This window comes from Pectinophora gossypiella, chromosome 14, assembly GCF_024362695.1.
Source record: "Pectinophora gossypiella chromosome 14, ilPecGoss1.1, whole genome shotgun sequence".
Classification (NCBI taxonomy): Eukaryota; Metazoa; Arthropoda; class Insecta; order Lepidoptera; family Gelechiidae; genus Pectinophora; species Pectinophora gossypiella.
In genome coordinates this window covers 10,650,448-10,672,037 of record NC_065417.1, presented here as the reverse complement: position 1 = coordinate 10,672,037, position 21,590 = coordinate 10,650,448, and the positions used below count along the sequence as shown (strand labels likewise).

At 34.7% G+C, this 21,590-nt stretch overlaps 1 protein-coding gene across 5 annotated transcripts in view; it reads right to left on the bottom strand.

Moving 5' to 3' along the window:
* The window catches only part of LOC126372726 (collagen alpha-1(XVIII) chain-like), a 107,882-nt gene extending 87,003 nt beyond the window's left edge, over nucleotides 1-20,879 (bottom strand). For all 5 annotated transcript variants that reach the window (XM_050018586.1, XM_050018588.1, XM_050018585.1 and 2 more), the window contains exon 1: nucleotides 20,677-20,879. In XM_050018586.1, the coding sequence (XP_049874543.1) occupies nucleotides 20,677-20,690 (14 nt within the window). In that variant the 5' untranslated portion in view covers nucleotides 20,691-20,879. The remainder of the gene's footprint in view (nucleotides 1-20,676) is intronic.
* Nucleotides 20,880-21,590: the final 711 nt, after the last annotated feature.

Below are 21,590 nucleotides of genomic sequence, written 5' to 3'. Positions count from 1 at the left end.
ATTAAGCGATTATCACACGATGCGGTCACGATTAGCGGTGAAGCGGTCGGCAAGGTAGTATTGACTTGTATGTAAACCATCGATTCTTAACACACGAGTCAACCGAGCGAACGCGCGGTCACTCTGCCTCGCCGCGCGGTGAATCGCTACAAAACCATAGAATAAGGAATAATACTACGTATAGAACGGCAAATCTCCACCCCCACCAGCGTTTGTGCTAGGTTTACCTCGACACCCCTCGAACATAGTTTGGATTTGAATCGTGAAGGCTGTCCGCCCGTTGTTTTTTTTATCAGTTTAGTTCGTAAGTGGTACTACCTACCTAAATAATAACGGTTAAATTACGTATTGTAATTGACAGCCCTCAGACGTCACACACACAGTTGCACGTGTTGATAATGTCAATGTGTAGTGTCTGTGTAAAACGAGGATATTTGTATGAAGTGTGCCGGATGTGACAAAAGTCATATTCCTGCGACCGCGTCGTGTGACAACCGCCTTACACCACCGGGTCCTCATCCTATCCATGCGAAATGTTCGATCTATTTTCGCCATTATGCCGACGCCCTTACATAACGTGTGTATGCTAAACATAAACGGAGATAATCGTTGCCGTTATCGTTAAACTAAACTTATTAAACCTACGAACACAACTCTCGTTAAGTAATTTCAACTAAAACAGTGCTTATAACTCGACTTGCAATCAGCTGGGTGCAATTCGCCAACCATATATTAACTTCATGTATTACAAGTAGGTACCTCGAGCAAGCTGTTATAGCCATAATCAAAATCGACAACTATAAAATTACTGCTGATTACTTCGTTGACGGCGAAACGCGAAATTATTGCACGTGCTATGAAAAAGTATGAAATGCTTTCCCTTCAAAAGTAGGTAAGTCATGATTATGTAATTCGCGAACTCACGGTAGGAAATAGCAGTCTGAAATAATAATAGGTTTAACTACTTCAAGCTTAAGCTAAGGAGTGGATATTTGTAGCTTCATTGATTGATTGGTAATATTAGAAATTTACACTACTAAGTTACTCTACACACACACACACACACACACACACACACACACACACACACACACACACACACACACACACACACACACACACACACACACACACACACACACACACACACACACACACACACGCCCACACACACACACACACACACACACACACACACACACACACACACACACACACACACACACACACACACACACACACACACACACACTCATGCACACACATACTACTAATTAAATTTCAACATTACCATAGTAAGTATTCACAGAGACAACGATCAATACGGTACCAAAGTAAACCCGGCTGTAATGAAAGCACAATGCAAGGCTTGCTTCTTGGTGACAGAATTGTATAAGCGGGTAATGCCTGAGACGGTTTTAGCACAAAGCCGAGCCATCAGTGTCACATAACATAAGCATACGCGCGTCTATTCAGAATAGAATATTCAATACATCGCCTTATAGTTAAGACATAAATTCTACGCTGAATGAATTTGCTATTTGCAGATTGCATTTGCATTATTATTAGTTTGATTAGAAGAGTACTTACAAGGACTATTATGGCTTGTATGATCCTTTATAGTGTTTAGTACACCTGAAATTTACGGGTAGACGAAAATAAGAAACAGATTTGATATATAATGTTGCGTTGTCTCAAATAAACTTAAAAACAGTCCAGCTTAAATGGAAACACATAACAGATCAGCTAATGGTAATGTTTCTTGTGTATGTTCTTACATGTTTCGTGTATGTGGGTGCAATAAAAATATTTTATTTTTTTGATTTGATCAACTCAGCAGGACTCCCATCAGGGGGATTAAAATGGACACATCAAAGCAATTCAACTAAGAACGCAATGTTGCAATTTGACATATGCGCATATAAAAGTAAGTGCGCAATGCAAACAAATGTCAAATAGCAATATAACTTTCTTAGATAGACTGCTTCGATGTGGTCATTTTAACCTCACATTTCGTCTTAGTAACATTCGAGATCAGAAATATAACCAATACAAGAGATGTGTTCATTACGAGTCTTACTTTTAGCATGCTTGGCTCCCGTTATATTAATTGTTTTGCCTGTGCTAGGTCCTTGTAACGTAACGTATATTGTTGTACAATTATTAATAATTCACAGGAAAAAACACCATGTAGGTCAATTTTGGTTGAAGTATTTGTGAACATCATCTGCTTGAATGAGATCATTAGCGCGGTGTCCATGTGTTTATTTAACGTGGAATATTCTTATGCAAGTAAGTAATTATGTTTTGAAAGAACTTTTCAATGTTGAAGATTGGTGAGTAAGTTTTTCTTTTCATTTCATTGAAAGTTTTCAACGGTGGAAAATAGAAAACAAGCACCAGCGACAACAATGCATATTGAAATGAAATGAACAATGATGTAAATGTATTGTTCGATAAGAAGTTAGCAAATGCCTTACCGATAAAAGAGTAGGAAGACTACTTACATTGTTTACAAGTAGATAAATATTTAGTCTTAATTTTTTTATTCACTTAATAATTTATACAATTTGTCGCTTAAAATTAGTAGATAAATAGACATGAGCTAATAGAGCAAACACGTCATTAATTAACGAAAATAATAAAATAAAGCAATTTGTTTTCGTCAGATATGATAAAATGGGTAAGTTATGATGATAACTCAATATATTAATTTTATAACGTAAAATGACACAGAACATAAGTTCACGAATATATCCCAATTGACGTAGTCAGAGGTAGATCCATCACAAGATGAACTAAGTACCCGTACCTCACCGAGCTATTTATTTTATATATTTTTATGTTTAGTTTCAATAGACGATTATCACGATAGAGGAGATAAGTAACTGTAACATAAGAAACCAAATACATTGATTGGAAACGATTCAACAGGTTCAGTTTCCTGAGCCCATTGTGCCCAAACCCCAAATCATTTCTATGATTTATGTACGTATATTCATTATTATAAATATTTTACACAAATACTACTCCACAAAACTCTTCACAATGTATATTCCTTATAATACTGCGATATTTATTGCGTTACTTCTGTATCGTGGGGATCGACACACTAAAAAACGAATACCATCACGTTCAGATTTAGAACACATTTAATTGCTTATACGCAAATGACTAAGCACTCGTCCTCAGTTTCGTATTACAGAAAGACGAGATCGAAAGTGGACTGTAGTTTCGCATTCGTCCGAATGATACCTTTATCATCACGACGACACGACCTCCGTGGTCCAGTGGTTGAGCGTTGGGCTCACAAAAATCACTCTATGATCCCTAGGATATTACAGGCTGATCTCCTGATTTTTCAACAAGTAAGATTAAGCCGTTGGTCCCGGTTACTACTTACTGATGTAAGTAAGTAGTCGTTACAAGAGCCTTTGGCGGCTGAATAATAACCGTGACACCAGTGTTGATGAGGTTGGTAATTCACCTTACAACCCATACGATAGAAGAGTCCTTGAACAGGCTTAAATTACAGTTATTTATGAAAAGAAGTAGGTGCTATGACTCATCCCCGAAACTGAAAGAATATAGTATAGAACTGAGTGTTCAAGTCAAAATTCATTTCAGATTTTGAACAAATAAATCCAAAAAATCATATAAGTAGATTCAATAAAAAAAAATCTCTGTGGTTCATCGTTCGGTTTGTGTGTCGCGACGGACAAAGTAACAGGCAATAAAGGCTTAAATGTTTTTGTACAAAAAGAAAAACATAAAATATAAAATCCTATAAGTACATACGTCTTACAATTTCTTCTCCTTCTTCTAATCAGTTTATCCTCAATTTATGCTCGAATAACAGATTTTTTCTCCTCACAATCTATTGCAGCATTTGTAACTTTCTCCCAAGACATGTCGATGATTTAACAGTATTTTCTGTTGAAAAGCAATTTCACGCAAATATATACAAAAATAAATGCCAATGAAATAAGTTTCAATGTAAAATTAAGTGGCGTGTGCACATTTGAGTAAATAAAGTAGTATGGAAATCGAACCACCTTAATACCCGGTCAACCGAGCGTCGCCTCCTACTATTTACTCAACATTTATTTATTTATTTATGTCAACATAAATTACCGTCGAGAGTTTACATAGGTAAGTAAGTAAATTTACACAGTGCAAGTGGCAGACCCCAAAATGATCCACAATTTACCAGACCCATGGTCCCCCATGCTCGCATTAGCACACCGACAATCCTATCGCGTGTAATTATCGTATTCGACTCACTTCGCTTCACTCCGATAATGTCCTAAGCTTTGAAATACACATGCCAAGATATCAATTTCATATAGCTTTGACGTCGCTGTTTGTTTACGAGCAGTAATATTAATGATAATGGATGATTTTGAGGAAATTTTGGCTTTAACACGGATTATGGGGATGATAAATGAGAATGGGGGAAAATTAGGATGAGCAAGACTTGTGGTTATGGGAATCAGTTGAAAACGAAATTTACACATTAAGTACAGTTTTTAACAGTGTTAAGAAAATTCATGGTTTAATTACTACAGGTAAATTAATTGGTTTGAGTCTTAGATTATAGTTAGTATGATACTTAATTGATTTTAGACAAGATCAAAATGAGGTTTTAATTGCACACCAACTAACTACTCTAATCAATCAGTAATTTCTATAGTAAGTTGGTACTCTAGTCTATTTTCAACGTTAAGATTAGAATAACTTCCAAGTACTTGTTTGTCATTCGCATCGATCGATAAAATTTCAAATTAGTGTACTTTTTTCAGAAAAAACATCGTTCCACGCAATTAAGTATTTTTAGGCCTCACAGCAAAAACCGTTTATGCTAAATCCGACAGTTGCGCTTATCCAAATAACACAGGTTGACAGCAAGTCCCGTTCAGGGAAATCACGCCAGCCGCCATTAAACCTCACGCTGCATTAAACTCGCGATTAAGATTAAAATCTATTTCTGCTACCCCTGACCCTTGTCAAGCCAGATTTTGTTTAGAAATTTTATCCCCAAGACTTCCAAGCAAAATCTAACCTTGTCTTTCTGTTATTAAGGTTTATCGGAAACATATACGATACAAACATGAAAGACGCTTGGGTTTAGACTTTTAAATGAGTATAAAAGAGAGATCCGTCTTTTCGACCTTCATCCAAAGTAAATCCTAAAAGTGTCTAAGTAAAAATTTCGTTTAATTCTTAATGGGACCACACAGGTTTTGTAAATAGGAGAACATAAAGTTCCAACCCATTTTCGAAGTTAATTAGGTTGAGGTGAATTTTTGTGCTCTTTGTTGTCTGCTTGGTTTTGTGGCTTTTAATTCGCATTAAAGTTTTGGGAACACGTCGCTTTTTAAATTCGAGTTCAGAAACTTTTTTATAGAATTATGGTTTGTAATTTTGTACGTAGTTACATTGAACATTGTTAAATGCACATTTGGAAAAATGCTTTGTCTAACTAATTATCTAGGTGACATAATTCAACCCACAGGATCATATTATCTTTGTTAAATATTGTATTCGTTTTCTTAATTTCGAAGAAAATATTTTCAAAAAGATTGCCTAAAAAGGTTTACTTGTCACAAAAATAAAGTTAAAATACCTATTTACACGTGCGGCAGTTATAAACAAAGCAGTTGCAAGTCGACACTAAATTCCGGTAACAACTGCTAACTAACCTGATTCTAAAGCAGGTTTTGTTATATAGCACGAACAAGGTAGAGAGCCAAATTATTTCGGCTGCATCCATTTGTCTCCTGTCATAAAACACAGGAATTTGCAACGCTTGGCGCAAGTTATTTGAAGTTCAAATTAGTTGTGTTTATACCTTTCACATTATGAAGCGAGGACTGGAAAAAGCAACTGATTGGTGCCCATACATCGATTCGTTGCGGCGGCGCAACGCAGGGCTACACAACAGTGTTAGTGAAGTGACAACTCTCGCCAATAATAAAAATATTTTATTAAATAATATCAACTACCTACTATTTACATTATTCTAAAACTACCTACCTACTTATTTACTTTTTTTAATGCTTACGGCAAATATTAAAGATCTTCTGGCCTAAAACTATTCATCATCATCAGCCCATTAACGTCCGCACTGCTGGGGCACGGGCCTTCCCTTTGGATGGATAGGGAGATCGGGCCTTAAACCATCACGCGGGCCCAGTGCGGATTGATGGTTATTAACGACTGCTGATGCAGCCGGGACCAACGGCTTAACGTGCCTTCCGAAGCACGGAGGAGCTCGAGATGAAAACTTTTTTTTTATGGCCACCCATCCTATGACCGGCCTTTGCGAAAGTTGCATAACTTCAACAATCGCAGACCGAGCGCGTTTACCGCTGCGCCACCGAGCTCTTTCTAAAACTATTGACTGGGCAAAATTCTGTGGAGGCTAATATCCGCACACGAAAATGGCGGTGGATAGGTCATGTCCTTAGATGACCTGTAGAACACCCGTCCCGACGAGCTCTGTCTGACCTGGTGTGCGCGTGGAAAATGCAAAAGAGGCGCCTCAAAGAGACCTGGCGACGCTCGGTAGACCGGCATATCATGGGAACAAGCTACAGAGGCTGCAAAAGATCGCGAGGAGCGAAAATCTGATATTCGAGCCCTACATTCCAACAGGGGATAAAAGAATTAGAAGAAAAGGGAAGAAGATACTTTATTTTACTATAAATAAGACAAAATTCCCAGGTAAAATTAGTACTTATACCTGGCTTATCTAGTCTAGACATCAGAAAACTCAAAACAAAAATTGTAACCTAACGCTGCAGGGACTTCAAGATAAAGTCCTCGGAAAACTAACCAGATTGGATCGGGAATAACTTATTAAGTATCTAATTTAAAATAACACTAGACAGTGTTTTAATGAGCTTATAACTATTTTAAAGCCTGATATATTGGTGGTGGTGCAGCATGAAATATTCTGTGTTTTTTGTCTTTGACCATTATGGGACATACCACGAAAGAGGATGAAAAACCTGGGTCTGTGTATCTTTACAAAGATGTTTTTGTTTACTTTTTGCTCTGTCTAATCATATACGTCTACATATTCTCACTAACAAAGTGTTTTGTGTACAAGTGTATTATTTATATTATTCAAACAAAGACCAGGATGAGTCATAGTTTAAATGCATCAGACTAGACCTCTTCATATACATTTATGATGAACGCATTGTTTTGAATAGTCGTCACGTTTCTAGCCAAATTATTAGTCATTCGGGATGCATTTCGGTATTCCAATGTCACAGGAACACTTTTATTAGAATGTAATTTTGGATCAAATTTAAATAAACTGAATCGAATCAAATGGAATTAAATAGTCTCTGCTTACCCCGGTGGGAAATAGGCGTGAGTTAATTTATCGAAACAACGACTATTATAATAATATATCCGCACATGAAAAAGACGTGATATTATTCTGAATTAATATCAAGTGGAATATTCTATCGCAAAAGTATCGATTTAAAAATAATTAAAATAAAATGAATGAATGAATTTTGCGTCGGACTATTCTATTTGATATTAACTGAGATTCATGGTCTGAATCACCCCCTCGGTATTGGTTATGAAGTCACTAACACCCTGTATATTACAGCTTTATACAAGGGACGTGGATAGTAGTTAGCCATGAACGTGGTAATAAGAGAGAGCTTATAACTCTTGTGTCCAACTACAACATAATTCAGAATGTATCAAGTAAAAAAGATTCACTGAACGAAGAATACGATTCACTTAACAAAGGAGTCTGTCCAGTTAATCCAATAAGACAGTATCAAATGAAGAATACTTGACCCAAATCTATTGAAACTGTCTGTGGAGCAGCATCTGCGTTGAAATAGATATTTAGCATCATTATAGGTCAAGGATTTGTTGGCAAAATTTGATATTCTAAGGCCAACGGAAATAGTTTCACAGAAATAACGAGGAACTGGCGACAAAAAGTATGATCGGGAAAAATATCGAACCCATGTCAAAAGTTTGGAGTTTATCCAAAGCTCATTTCTCACTCTCTTAATACAATTTTTCACTTAAGATTTTTTTATTTTGTTAACAAACCACCCGCGTTTTGGCCCTTCGAATGAATTAGGTAATTTATGATATTTTTATTGTCATTCTGGTATTTAAAAATGTACTAATATTTTACGGTTTTTATGAAGTTTAAATTACTAAATCTGAGCCGGAAAACCATACCTATCACAACAGGTACATATATTTCAGTTTAACGTCTTTGTTTTTTTTTTGTTTAATTAGCGAGAAATTTGAGATACTAACAAAATATTTTTTATTCTTTTCAACTAATACTAAGATGTAATATATAAAGTTGCCAATTTGGTGGCATATTTACCTAAACTTAACAGTGGGTAGTCTATCATTCGTTTCGTTTCACTAGAGATCCACCACCACCATCTTCCTTTCAAAATATTTTTTACCTGACTTTTTAGATACCTATTGCTATATACAATGTGCGATTGCATGGTGGCATAGTCACAAAATAAATTGAACTAACCTAGATTTTATATGAATTGTATAAAATTTACATAATTAAGTAGATTCTGTACAAACCCCTGACTAACATACAGTAGCAGGCGACGAGTCGTATGCTCTGAATTGAATCCTATTCAAGTCAAAGCACTCACTCTGCGGTTTCCCCTTTCTGAAAAGTTTCGACGCCGTCGAACTAGTTCCCATTGTCTCTGTTCCATTCCATTAGAGCACGAGATTTAATACTAGAAACTAGATTATCCCACATTAAAATAAGTTCATATTATATTTGCAATTGGCAAGTGTAAAGCTTAAAGCTGTATGAAATAAGAATAAATTTTTAATAAAGAGAGATTTTAGTACACTGCAACTAGATTTAAAAAGTTACAAACAATACACTTACAGTTATTCACAACGAATGTTAGGATGACAAATATTCGAGTATCAATAAAAATAATAATAAAATGAATATATGAATGAACTTTAGAAATAAGTTATGAAAATAATGAATGATAAAATACATAAAACAGGATCTAAGTCTATCATTATAACAGGATTCATATAAAAAACTATTATGGCGTATAGAACACAAGGTTCGTTAAATAGACAGGTTTAATAAATAAAGTAGCATATTAAGTTTCTTTAAAGCAAACTGCGATACTTATTAACTCATACAGGACAATGCGATAAAATATAAAGTAGTTTTAAAGATTTCCACACACAGAGGCGGTATTGCGACCGATGTGGGTGGGTGATGCAGCAGCTTTATTAAAACAGAGTTTTTCTGCACGAACGTATATATTACAGTACGTATATACAGAGTGTTAGTGACACCGTAACAAAATCTCTGAGGGATTCAGACCATGATTCTGAATTGATATCATGTGGAATTTCGTAAAATTCAAGTTTTTTTCTTAATACAGAATCATGAGATGAACCATCAACCTCTGTATTCGGTACGGTGTCACTAGCATCCTGTGTTACCAGCTCGAAATACCTAAGACGCCGCCTTTGTGTGTATCAAGCTTTATGTTGGATGAATCATATGCTAATGCTTGGCGATGTATCAAGTATAGAAGTGTCAGGAACATGAATTGTATAGTAATACACATTTTATGCAATTTTGCAATGATTATAACACATAAAACTTAACTTGTATGGCAATGATACTTTGTTAGGGAATTCTGTTGAATTTTTAAGCACTTGGGTCACATATTGATAGGTTGTTAGGTTTTAACATTTTGTAGCATTCCAAGAAAATTTAAGAGAATATTTTCGATCTTATTTTTATCCACGTTAATGCGATTGATTAAAAGTTTCAATCGAATCTTACATATAACACAAAATAGGAATATTAGTATTTTAGATTTAAGATTTATGATACTTTCAGCATTGTTGTTTATTACCCTTGACAAATTTTACACTAAATACATAAGAAAAAAATAAAAACACAGCAACGTATTCGCCTAGGTTACAATTACACAAAATATAATCGAAGATCATAAATATTCATTCTTCTACATTATAGACGTGATTTATGTTTATAATAATGAGTACTATAAAATTTAAATCACAGGTCAAACGGATGACCGTTTCTGTTTTATTTATTGATCTATTTTATTATAAACCTGCGACACGGGGATTTTCCTTCGACTATAAAATAATCAAAGTATACCACAGAAATTAATAGTCAAAGACATGTTTGTTGACTATAATATCTGATAATGTTTTTTATAGTCTAATTCTTTGAGTTTGAAGTTGTGAACGATTGCCGATTTCCGAATAATGATGGGGAATACATACACAATAAAATAGTTTTTGACATTTTTATTTTATGTGAATGCTTACGTCTAATCATTACTATGTTAGAATTTAAAATCACTAAACTCAAGGCACTGACAAGGGATTTTTACTGCTACTAAGCTGTAAAAATAATTTTTTAATACGTTAATTTTCTTAATACTTACATACATACATAAACTCACGCCGGGTTCCCACCTATTTCTAGATCAGAGTAGGTCAGAGTACATTGTACTGAACCTTTTCTATAATAAACATTTTTTAATTTGGTCGATGTACGTCCTTTTAAGTATTAGGTAGCTTTCTTAATACAATAATTGTATTACTTTGGTAAACAATTTTATTGTTATACTATAAATTACATACAAATAACTCTAATTAGTATTTCATGTATTATGTTTATTATAATTAATTATAATTGCGCTATTATTTCATCATTATTCTTGTTATTTTATCAATATCTTTGGTATTCATAGTATCATAGTCTCGTGTTTGTATAAGTATTAAACAACTTATATGCCTACTAGTTATCTCTGACTCATTGGTCGTCTCTATGTTATTTAGCATCAACAATACTACCAATATTACAAAAGAAGTTATCAATACTCGTATTAAAGTGATCTGATTCACATCAATTATATTACTTCGTGGTACATGAAAAATGTAATTTAGTCCGGCCAAGTAGTTAATGCCATCTGCGGCAAATCTACAATTAGACACGTCAAAAAAAATAATGTAATAGTAAATTAAAAGGTCTAGATTATCACACACTTTGTGTAGCGCATTCCTAACGAAGATAGGCTACTGAATAAATCAGATATTGATTTATAATGATGTAACTCTACAAATCAGCTGTAGGTACGGTTGCGAATTCCTCGCAGAACATTTTATAGCCTTTTTAATTTATTTTTATATTTCCTTTTTTTGTACGCTTTGAATTTATGGTTTATGTTGTATATAGGTGAAAGTAAAATAAAACCCTCTCTCGGAAGCTAACTATTTATTTATCATTTATTGTAATACAGTTCATATATCACCGTAGCTCACAGGTAATATAAATATCTAAAGTGAATACCAAAGTTCCTATTACCTTAACTTTTACAAACAATATCAACAAATATAACATACCTTATATTGTAAAACCCAACAGACGTTTTCAAACGTTCGTCCACGTTGATGTATTTTGTCATTGGTATTCAATTATCGCTTCTACAGATTCTGGGTCATCCTGCTATTGGGAGGAATACACTGAACACAACACAATACGCTGGATAGCATGATGGATACAATTTTTTTGCCTATTTGATCTTCTCCATCATCATCAGCATTGTTGGCGCTGTCCGTCAATAGTAAACCGTAGCGAAAGTTCTTGGAATTATAGAGTAGATATAAGTATAAAATATTTATGTCTTTAGTAAGTAGTAGATATTTTTAACTTGACTGGCCTTATTTATAGATTTGCCGCTAATAACATTAACTACTTGGCCAGACAAATTCCCTTGGCGCGAGTTATCTCGTAATTTGTAAGGGTTAATGTATAGTTTCAAAGTACTTCTGCTAGTGACGCTGGCGCTTAAAATTGGTACCGGTATCAGTTTGTGAGTTTGAGTACCAATTTTTAGCTGTGAGATCGTATCGGCCCGTCCAGAGTATTGTATAGAAGTCAGTGTGAGAAAATCTTCAAACTGACAGAGTAAACATTTGCGACGGGTTTTGCAAACTCTCACATACGAGCCAGTTCTTATTCTAAAGTGATAAAGTTGTGTTTAGCTAGTGTCTGTCTGCTTTCAGGATAGGTAAGATTGATAGAAGAGCCAGTGAATGATCTAGGCAAATAAACTGAGCGGATTTTTGGTGCAACATAAATCTTCCTGATGGGTTCAGAGTATATTCTGTTTTTAACGGTTTTGAGCTTAGCCTTTGTACGAGTTTGTGGATTGTTTTGTTTTTTTATCACATATTATTATTGAAGATGTTGTCATAAATCATTCGCATTTTTTGTGGGAAAGAGAAATATATCATTATCTACAAAACAGGTACAGATAACACATGTATTATCCATATGTTTATTATATATAATTTTGTAGTGGGTGTGAAATGATAGGTTTGTCTTTATAATTGGCAACTATTCTCAATATAAATTATGTTATTATTAAGCCCCAAGATATCAGAATATGAATTTAAGTAAGTATCAAATTACCAATAGAAGATGATAACTACTTTAAATTATCGTAAATTATAAGTTTAGAGAAACAAAAAAAAAAACATTAGTATTTAAGTAAAATCAAATAAAATAATAAATTTAATTCTATATGTCTACTCTGTATCATTTCAATACTCTACTTTTTATAGCAATATTTATCTGGTAAATAATTTTAGAAGTATACCTATGCCATGTGCAGATATTTTTGCTTTTAGAGTTCTATTATATCGTATTGAAAGCAATAACGCCGTTGAAGATAAAACGCCAATAATATATACCACAAGTGCTCCTTGAGCACTCAGGACTTTGAACTTCAGCAGGTATTTTAATATTAAAAGAACGACGTCTAAAAATAAAAAGCAAAACAAAGCGGTCTACTTTAAAAATTATAAAACGAACAAGGAACGTGTCAATAAAAAGACTCACGTCATTATATCATAAGGAAATAAACTTGATAGGAATATTACAGATTGTTTGGGAGTGCTCAACGAGCGAATTTATTTTTTAATAATGTATTTATAAAATAAAACCAGAAAATGTATATCTGTCACGTCAAAAAACAGATTTTTGTATAATCGAAATCAATCTAAAAGAAGCTAACTTAAGTTCACCTAGTAATGTTCTATCTAGGGTATCCGGAATTACTTCAACTTTAATTAAGTACGTAGAGACTTGCTAATTTATCTGGGCTTTATTGATAGATTTTTGGAATTATTGAAGAGTTTTTTGCTACCAAAATAAAATAAATATTTTGGGTCATTATTAGAAAATGGAAGTAATTAAAACCATATGTGGTATGGTACTGTGCCGACTTTACCAACTGAGTTTTTGAATTTCAGCGGGTTCGAATGTTTCCTTACGATGTATTCTTTCACCGCTAAGTATTACTTGATTTTCCTTTTGATTAAGAATCCAAAGAAAAAATCACAGCTTTTATAACAAACCGCGGGAAAAACTATGTGTATAAATATTATATACAACATACATAACATAAACAGCCTATATACGTCCCACTACTGGGCACAGGCCTCCCCTCAATCAACCGGAGGGGGTAAATATATTATATATTTCAAAAATATTATCGTTGATGGCAAATTAAGGGAATTGGCATGCTTGTAACTACAAAACGAACAGGTTCATAATGTTTACAATATTCATAGCCGCATTATTATCGGTCACGGAATATGCCAATGGCCGTGTCATATCTATTTTAAAAAGTTGTTGTCATCCGACAACAAAAATATTCAAGGGCGTTGTCGTTGCAACTGTAAATTTGGAATGTAAATAAGGGGAAATTACGAATTCTGTACAGATAAAAAATTAAATGGAAAAATTCTCACTCGGACGAACGGGACATTCCCTATGAAATATAAGTACTTACTCAATAAACTCGATAGATGACACTGGCGTGGTCTTAATGACGAAACATAGATCGAAGAATTTCGCATGGATAGGAGGACTCGGTCGTGTAATGGTTAACACTCGTTTCGGCTTGACAAGAGCTGCGCGATCAAGTTCAATCCTGTCAGAGTCAGAATTTTTTGATTTAATTTTCTCTTTGTGAGTTTCCCTAAGCACGGATGAGTCTTATAAAACAAAAAATGCTTCTGTACAGATATTTAGAAGTTCGCTGAAAAATAAAATGTTAAATGTTAAATAATCTCTCATCGGTTGAAATAATATTTATGATTATGTCTGAACCCAATGGATTTTGGGTACATTGTGTCTAGGCGATAGGTTATGGACCCTGATACAAATTTAAACTTCAATGTAGGTTTAAAAAGTATATATAAAACATTATTATTTTAATTTTAAAAGATAAAAGGCAATAATCAGTCATTAAGAAAAACGAATATTGTTGAAGTTAAACGATCTTTAAATCTCTGATATTATTATTAGGCACCTCGTGTCTCTTCTTTTATATTGTCGTGCCCTTGCGGGGCGTCACATGTACCTTCTTTCTATGTTCCACATAATGTGGAATATAGTTAGAATATGATTCTTGAGAGACGACAAGAAGAAGTGGTGCAAGAATCATATTCAAGAATAGCCTTGGAAATGGCTTCGCTTGCCTTGGAACTTTTAACCGTCCACTTGATGAAAATGATGATTGAGTCACTATTACTTTAATCGGTCATGAACCTAACATTGTAATACCTAGTACTAAAAATCTATATACCTCTGTTATCGGTCACGATTTCACATTTTGGCGAAAGGTACGTAATTGGGTTATAAAATTAGCACGCTTACTTGATAATTTTAGCACAGATAATAGATGTTAAGTGATTGATGACGTGGTAAATTCAATGTATGAAGAGCAATTTTTTTACACGTGCTCTTTGTAGCTATGGGAGATGAAAGGGTATAGAAGAATGACTCAGTTACAATTGATTTTATGATTATAAGGGAATGTCTAATATCTAAGATGACGAGAGAGGGCAATGACCGACGAAGAAGTAAAATATTTTAGAAATACTGATGTTAATATTTGTTGTTTTGTTGGTTGGTTTGACCACGTAGAGTGGATGAAGGAGAATAGAACTGCGAAAGCGGTATATAAAGCGAAAGTTGATGGTAGGGCTGGCAGAGGAAGACCTAGAAGGAAGTACATTGACCAAATTGGAGATATCCTTAGGAAAGGTTTAGTACGATCTACTCTGAACGATCTATGCGTGTATGAAGCGATTGTTGAATGTGGAGGAAGCAAAAGAAGTGTGTCAGGATAGAAGCAAATGGAATTCTATAGACTCTGCTTACCCCGGTGGGAAATAGGCGTGAGTTTATGTATGTTAATAATTTTGTTTCAAATAAGTTGATTACACCGATGGTTTGACCGCAATGTTACGCAATGTTAATGGACGATGTGGCCAAAGATGGGAAATGTGTACCTAGTAAATGTTTGAAAAGTCACTAAGTAATCTGTAATGAGTAATTACGTAGTAATTAAAAATATGGACACTTCTTCTCTAAGCTTATACGCCGGAACGGAAATATTATGCCTATGCCTAATAAATGAAATATCCGCTACGCGACTGCAACTAAGTCGCAATCAGAATAATTATAAACATTTATTTAATCTAAGTCGGCTGCATCTACACGACCTTTAGTAACTAAGTGTAATCTTTGAAACGTAATCAATCTGTGAATGAAATTATTATCTCCACTGATACTTGAATGTAGAAGTATATGAATGACTATGGTGGAGTGAGAATGAATTATTACATAGAAGACATCCAGATGCTTGTCTTCTCGGGACTTGTGTCGTAAAAAAACCACCAACCGTGTCTACTCTACCAAGATAATCGTTGGCCACCCATTTGTTCTGTTGCTAAATCCATACTAATATTATGTATGGGATAGTGTGTGTTCGTATCTGTCTGGTTGTCTGTCTTTCAAGGCAAAACGGAGCAACGAATTGACGTGATTTTTTTTAAGTGGAGATAGTTGAAGGGATGGAGAGTAGCATAAGAATTATTTTCCCTCTTTCTAACCTCCCCACTTCCCCAAAATGGAGGGTGAAAGTTTGTGTGGCACATTCCGCAATTTTCAAGGTAGAAAGCTAAAAATTGGTATGCGGACTATTTGTGACTAACAAACAAATCATGCATAATTTTTTTGTGGATATCTGCCTCCAACCACTTCAAAGAGGGGGTGAAATTGTGTGACTTTTTGCAGTTTTCAAGGTAGGAAGCTAATTTTTGGTACATTAGGAAAGGGAAACCGCGGGCAAAAGCTAGTGTTTTATAAATGTTTGTGTGCAAAAAAGTATATTGGATTCGATTTCAAATTCAAATTATTATTTTTTATTTCAGTTTAATATCCATAATTATCCATATATTACATTAGATTAGATAAATTAAAATTAAGTTATATATAATATATTATTATTATTTATTTTATTATTTATTTATGTATTTACAGTGTTGATAACTTGTCACAACACAGTTAAACTCATCTTGGGACAACGTGTTAAACGTGGCTGCAAACTATCTTATCTTAATTCATAAAAATCTGCTCACTCCATAAGGAATTATGATCGTGAATGTACCTATATATGCACTTGTATGAATGGAAGATTTAAATATGTTTTATAAAGAAGATACATGGAACGCTATCATATTTTACATACTTGAACATAGCTGGCGAGGAGTAGGTGTATCTGCCTACCTCTTCAGGGATGTAGGCGTGATACTAAGCTATGTTGTAATGTTATAAAGGAGATAGAAGACTCCGGTCGAGGTTGTATCTAGTAGGTATTCATCACAAATTGATAACGGATGATGTCACACTTCTACTTTAGATAACGTATAACATAACAACCGACTAGATATTATACTAGTAGCACGAGTATGGGAACAAAATTATGATAATGTAGTTTATCTTTTTTTATAATGCAATAATCAAAAGCACTTATTATACAGGCTGTTAAATATCGTATCGAATACTGAGGAGGATGATTAAGGTCTCTGAGTTAATATTAGGTGGATCAACATATTATTGATAAGTATTGAAGACCCTTGAGGAAAGGCATGAACGTGGTAGGGGACGACACAAGTGCGAATGAATTGTATGTAGAAGGATATGTGCGTGAAAGGTGTGAGTACTGAGAATACGACTGACAGAGAGGAATAGAAGAAGAATATATGTTGTGCCGATCCCACATAGAGGCGAGAAGAGGAGAAGACCCTTGAAGACATTGATGTATAATAATATGTCTGTGAAGTGGCAGTGGGCAGGACACATAGCGAGGAGAACCGACGGCCGCTAGGGCGGAAAGGTTTTCGGATGGCGACCACGTGTCGGACGACGCTCAGTGGGTAGGCCCGCTACAAGGTGGACCGACGATCTAGTGAAGGTCGCGGGAAGCCGCTGGATGCCGGCAGCGCAGGACCGATCGTCGTGGAGATCCTTGGGGGAGGCCCTTGCCTAGCAATGGGCGTCTTACGGCTATGATGATGATATTACTGTTGAAGAGATCTCTGTGACTTTTTAACGCAAATCGTCAACCTTTACACAGTCGCGCTGCTAAAAGCAGCGATGCTATCGCGATGCAGTCGTGTCACAGCATGGCGACTGTATCGGTGCTTTTAGTAACGCATGCATATTCCTTTACCTTGTACCCCCATGTCTAATGATTTATAATATTCTCATAATAACACCGTACCGGGGATGTCACATAAACGCGTCTGCATAGCATCGATGCATAATCACTATTGCATTGATACAAATGTTATCAGTTGGTGTAGCGATGCCGTTGCGCTGCTGTTAAACGCGCGTTTGCACCACTGCAAATAGTAGCACTGTACAAAGGCTCTAAGGTCGATACGCTGTACCTTAAGGTGATAGTTTACTAGACAAAAATGCCTATGTACCTATATAGAAAAAGTTTAGTACGAATTACGCTGAACGGCGTGCGTGTATGAAACGAATGATAAATGTGGAAGAAGAGAATGGAATTATAATAGTATCTGCTTACTCCGGTGGGAAATAGGCGTGAGTTTATATATGTATGTACCTACATAGACAGTTTATCGTGAAATGACACGCCTTAATTCTAACAACCCAGGAGGTATTTTGCCACCCGCACAGTTTTACAACATTAAAATGTTGATACGGTTATCTCAAATAATACAGTATTAATTACAATAGTATAGCAATTCAAAGCCAGCCGACAATCGCATCATATCCGCTAAAGTTATCGATTTGTATTCTATATGCAAAGTTGATGGTAATACACAAAATATATCTACTAGGTATTCGAAGTGGCGTAGTAATTTATTCTCAATAGATGTTTAGGTAAATGAAATCGAGAAAGTGAATATTTAAAGCTTAAATAATTTATTTAATTTTTTATTTGTACACAATAGAACACAGAAAGAAACACACAAAGAAAACAGACAGTACAGGTAAGCTTATCTCTAAGAAAGAGATTTTTTCCAGCTGACCTACCTAATGTTATTTTGAACAAACTACGTATATTCATAATATATTTTCAGATATCGATCAAACATTAAATACGAACCTTTTTCAACCATTTTTCCGTATTCTACGGGTAAGAATCTGAAAAAAGGTGTTTTCTGAAGAAATAATGATTAGACATACAAATGTAAAGTCTAACTTTGCGACAAGAAAGAAAATAATACCTATTGGATGATAGTAGTTATAGACAGTATAAAATGATCTTACTCATCAATCCCTTCATTCAAACACGCGTTTGGTTCGAAGAATTCATGAAAGCAGTTTCTATGAAATTTAATACAAGTCCTTATTCTCACGTTATGTTTAGTACAAGCATAGGAAGTGGTTGGATTTTGTTACACTTCTAAAATTGAACTTATGTAAATACATTTGTGATGTGTTATATTCTGATTATGGTACAAATGATAAACTACCTCACCTACTAAATCTACTATCTACCTAAAACCTACTACTATCTACTTAATCTTCTTCTTTTAAATTTTTGCTGACCAATAATTGGCCACGCTTACGGCATCTACTTAATAGAGATTATTGTATCATCTTAGATTGGTTATAGTTATATAGGGCTATCACAGACTGCAAAATTACAGCTTGTATACAGTTTTTTTGAAACAGTTCCATTGAATTTATATAATTATGCAGAATGTATTTTTTTGTAGTTGGCTTGCAATACAAATGCATTTCGTCTGTAGGTAGTATACAGTGTTTTACAATTCAAGAGTGATAACATCACAAGAAGACTTCTCTTGAATTTATGTCTCATTTTGACTTGTTAAGCAAGACCGAACTAAGAGATATAATTCTGAGAATTTTACATAGGTATTTTTATTAAAACCTGATTTTTCGATTCCTGTCATGTGAAAGCCGTATCTTGTATCCTCACTCAGGTAAAGTCACGTAGTTTGATAGTATTCATCGACAAAACCCGTGCCAATACATGGGCGATATTGAAAAATTTTAATAATATTCCTAGGGTTTCTTTAACGTTGCCTAGAGACATACAGATTTGAAGAAAAGCCAGCTTTTAGTTAGATGTATGTATTTTGTACTGTTTCCTTTACATGTGCGAGGTATATTGGATAGAGTAGGTACCTACGTTTTTCAATTTGACTACAGAATCTTTTTTAAATGTTTTTAGTAGTGTCGTCATTTTTAACATTATTTTTTATTTCCCTATAACTTACCTAGTCCTAAACCACTGAGACTCAAACTAACGAATAAAGCTCTTTATCGGAGAGGTCCTAAACATTTAAGTACAGATAACAGGTAAAAGAAAATAAACAGGTTGTCTTAAATTTCCAGTAGAATCTTTATCGTTAGAATGCCGTTAGAATATGCCAAAGTTGTTGCAGATTTGAATGACGAATATCCCCTAGGCGTTTTGGGCATGCATTTTGTTTTTTTGTTATTCTTGGAGTATGCGCAGTTGTCGAAGGACATTGAACTCGGTGAAAATTAGGTTTGGTTTTTTCTTGTTGAAAACGAGTTTTGAGTTAACTGCGTTACTGAATCGTTTATCGCATGTTTTTATAGTCAATTTGAATCGGCGAATATTTTTTTTTTATAATTGGGATTTCGAACCAAAGTGAAATAGTTTTATTGTACTTATTTAGGTGAATCGCGTTTGCATTCGTTACTCTTTGCAACTGTGTGTTCCGTAAAACCTTATTATGCCTATTATTGCCTGTTGTCACGTGACTTCATAAATTTTTAGTTTAATACAACGTGGTTTGGCATAGCCCAGTATTGCCTGTATGGCCACTTATTGGATACAATTTTTGGTTATTTCGTTCTACCCTCGTTCGGATTATGCTGGGATTTAAAATTCGAAAGCAAATATGCAAATGTTCGGGATGAGTTTTCTGATTGCGATCTCTCTCTTCACACTTTTTCGCTTTTTCTTTTCACCCCTTTGGGTGTTGGTGTTAGCTAGTGCATTAATGAGGGCTCACTTTATATTTTGCTTTAAAAGACACTTTATTTATAATGCCTATATTGTTCCAATTTATTTAAGCAACTTTTTTACTTTTGTTATTTAAATACCAGCTTTGCAACTTAGCTAAGGTTCAGCACTAGAGAAACGCTTTTATACTATTATCTTCCGCAAAAAATATACTTAATATTATTTAAGTATGTAAATTCATTAAACTAATTAGATATTAAAAGATAATACTCACAAAATGTATTTCATCTTGAAAAATCCTATTCAAAATCACAACACAGCACAAACATAACAATTTACCACTAAAGGAACACCCACAATATTTCCGAATGTCCGACTTTACATTTTCGCCGGTCGCTCACTGATCACACTTCGCTTTGCGAATCTTGCTCACGCGCAGTCGTCGACGCGACTAATCAATGACTGGCGCGCCGGCGCTTGGCTTGGCAGAGCTTTGACAGAAGCTGTGATAAAGCAGACGCCAGCTTTGTCACCACAATTAGTGGTTTGATCAACGTCTGTAAGGCGCTATGTATGTTGATCGCTTTTGGCGTCGTATTTTGTTGGCAGAAATTTTGATATTTTTGTATTTAGGTAGTAAGTAGTCAGTCTCTTTAAGAAACTGTTCCTATGCTCTGCTGATGTAAAATTCTAGACGGATTTTGCATAGTGACAACCAAAAGGAGGTTACTTTAGGATACAGGGTTCCCGTCATAATTTAAGTTATTATTTAGTTACACGATGAAATGTCTGGAACAAAAAATAAAGATTTTCGTACGTAAGTATTTAAAATAAAGGGGAAGACCCGATCAATTTGAAAAAATATAGGCCCAAAAATTGGCTCAACATTGGCTCAAAACTCGGTTGATGCCACCCCATTAAGAATCACGGGCTTGCTTTTATATATTTTGAAAGTTATAATTTTAGACGATTGATGTATGAGGATAAAACAAGCGACAAAAATAATGACGAATAAATACAATAACAGGATGTGGGCACAAACTTTGCCATTATGTGTCTTTGAGCGATTCATCATCATCATCTCCCTAGCATTACCCCTTTTTTTTCACAGGGTCCGCTTACCTAACCTGAAGATTTGATAGGTCCGGTTTTTTACAGAAGCGACTGCATGTCTGATCTTTCCACCCG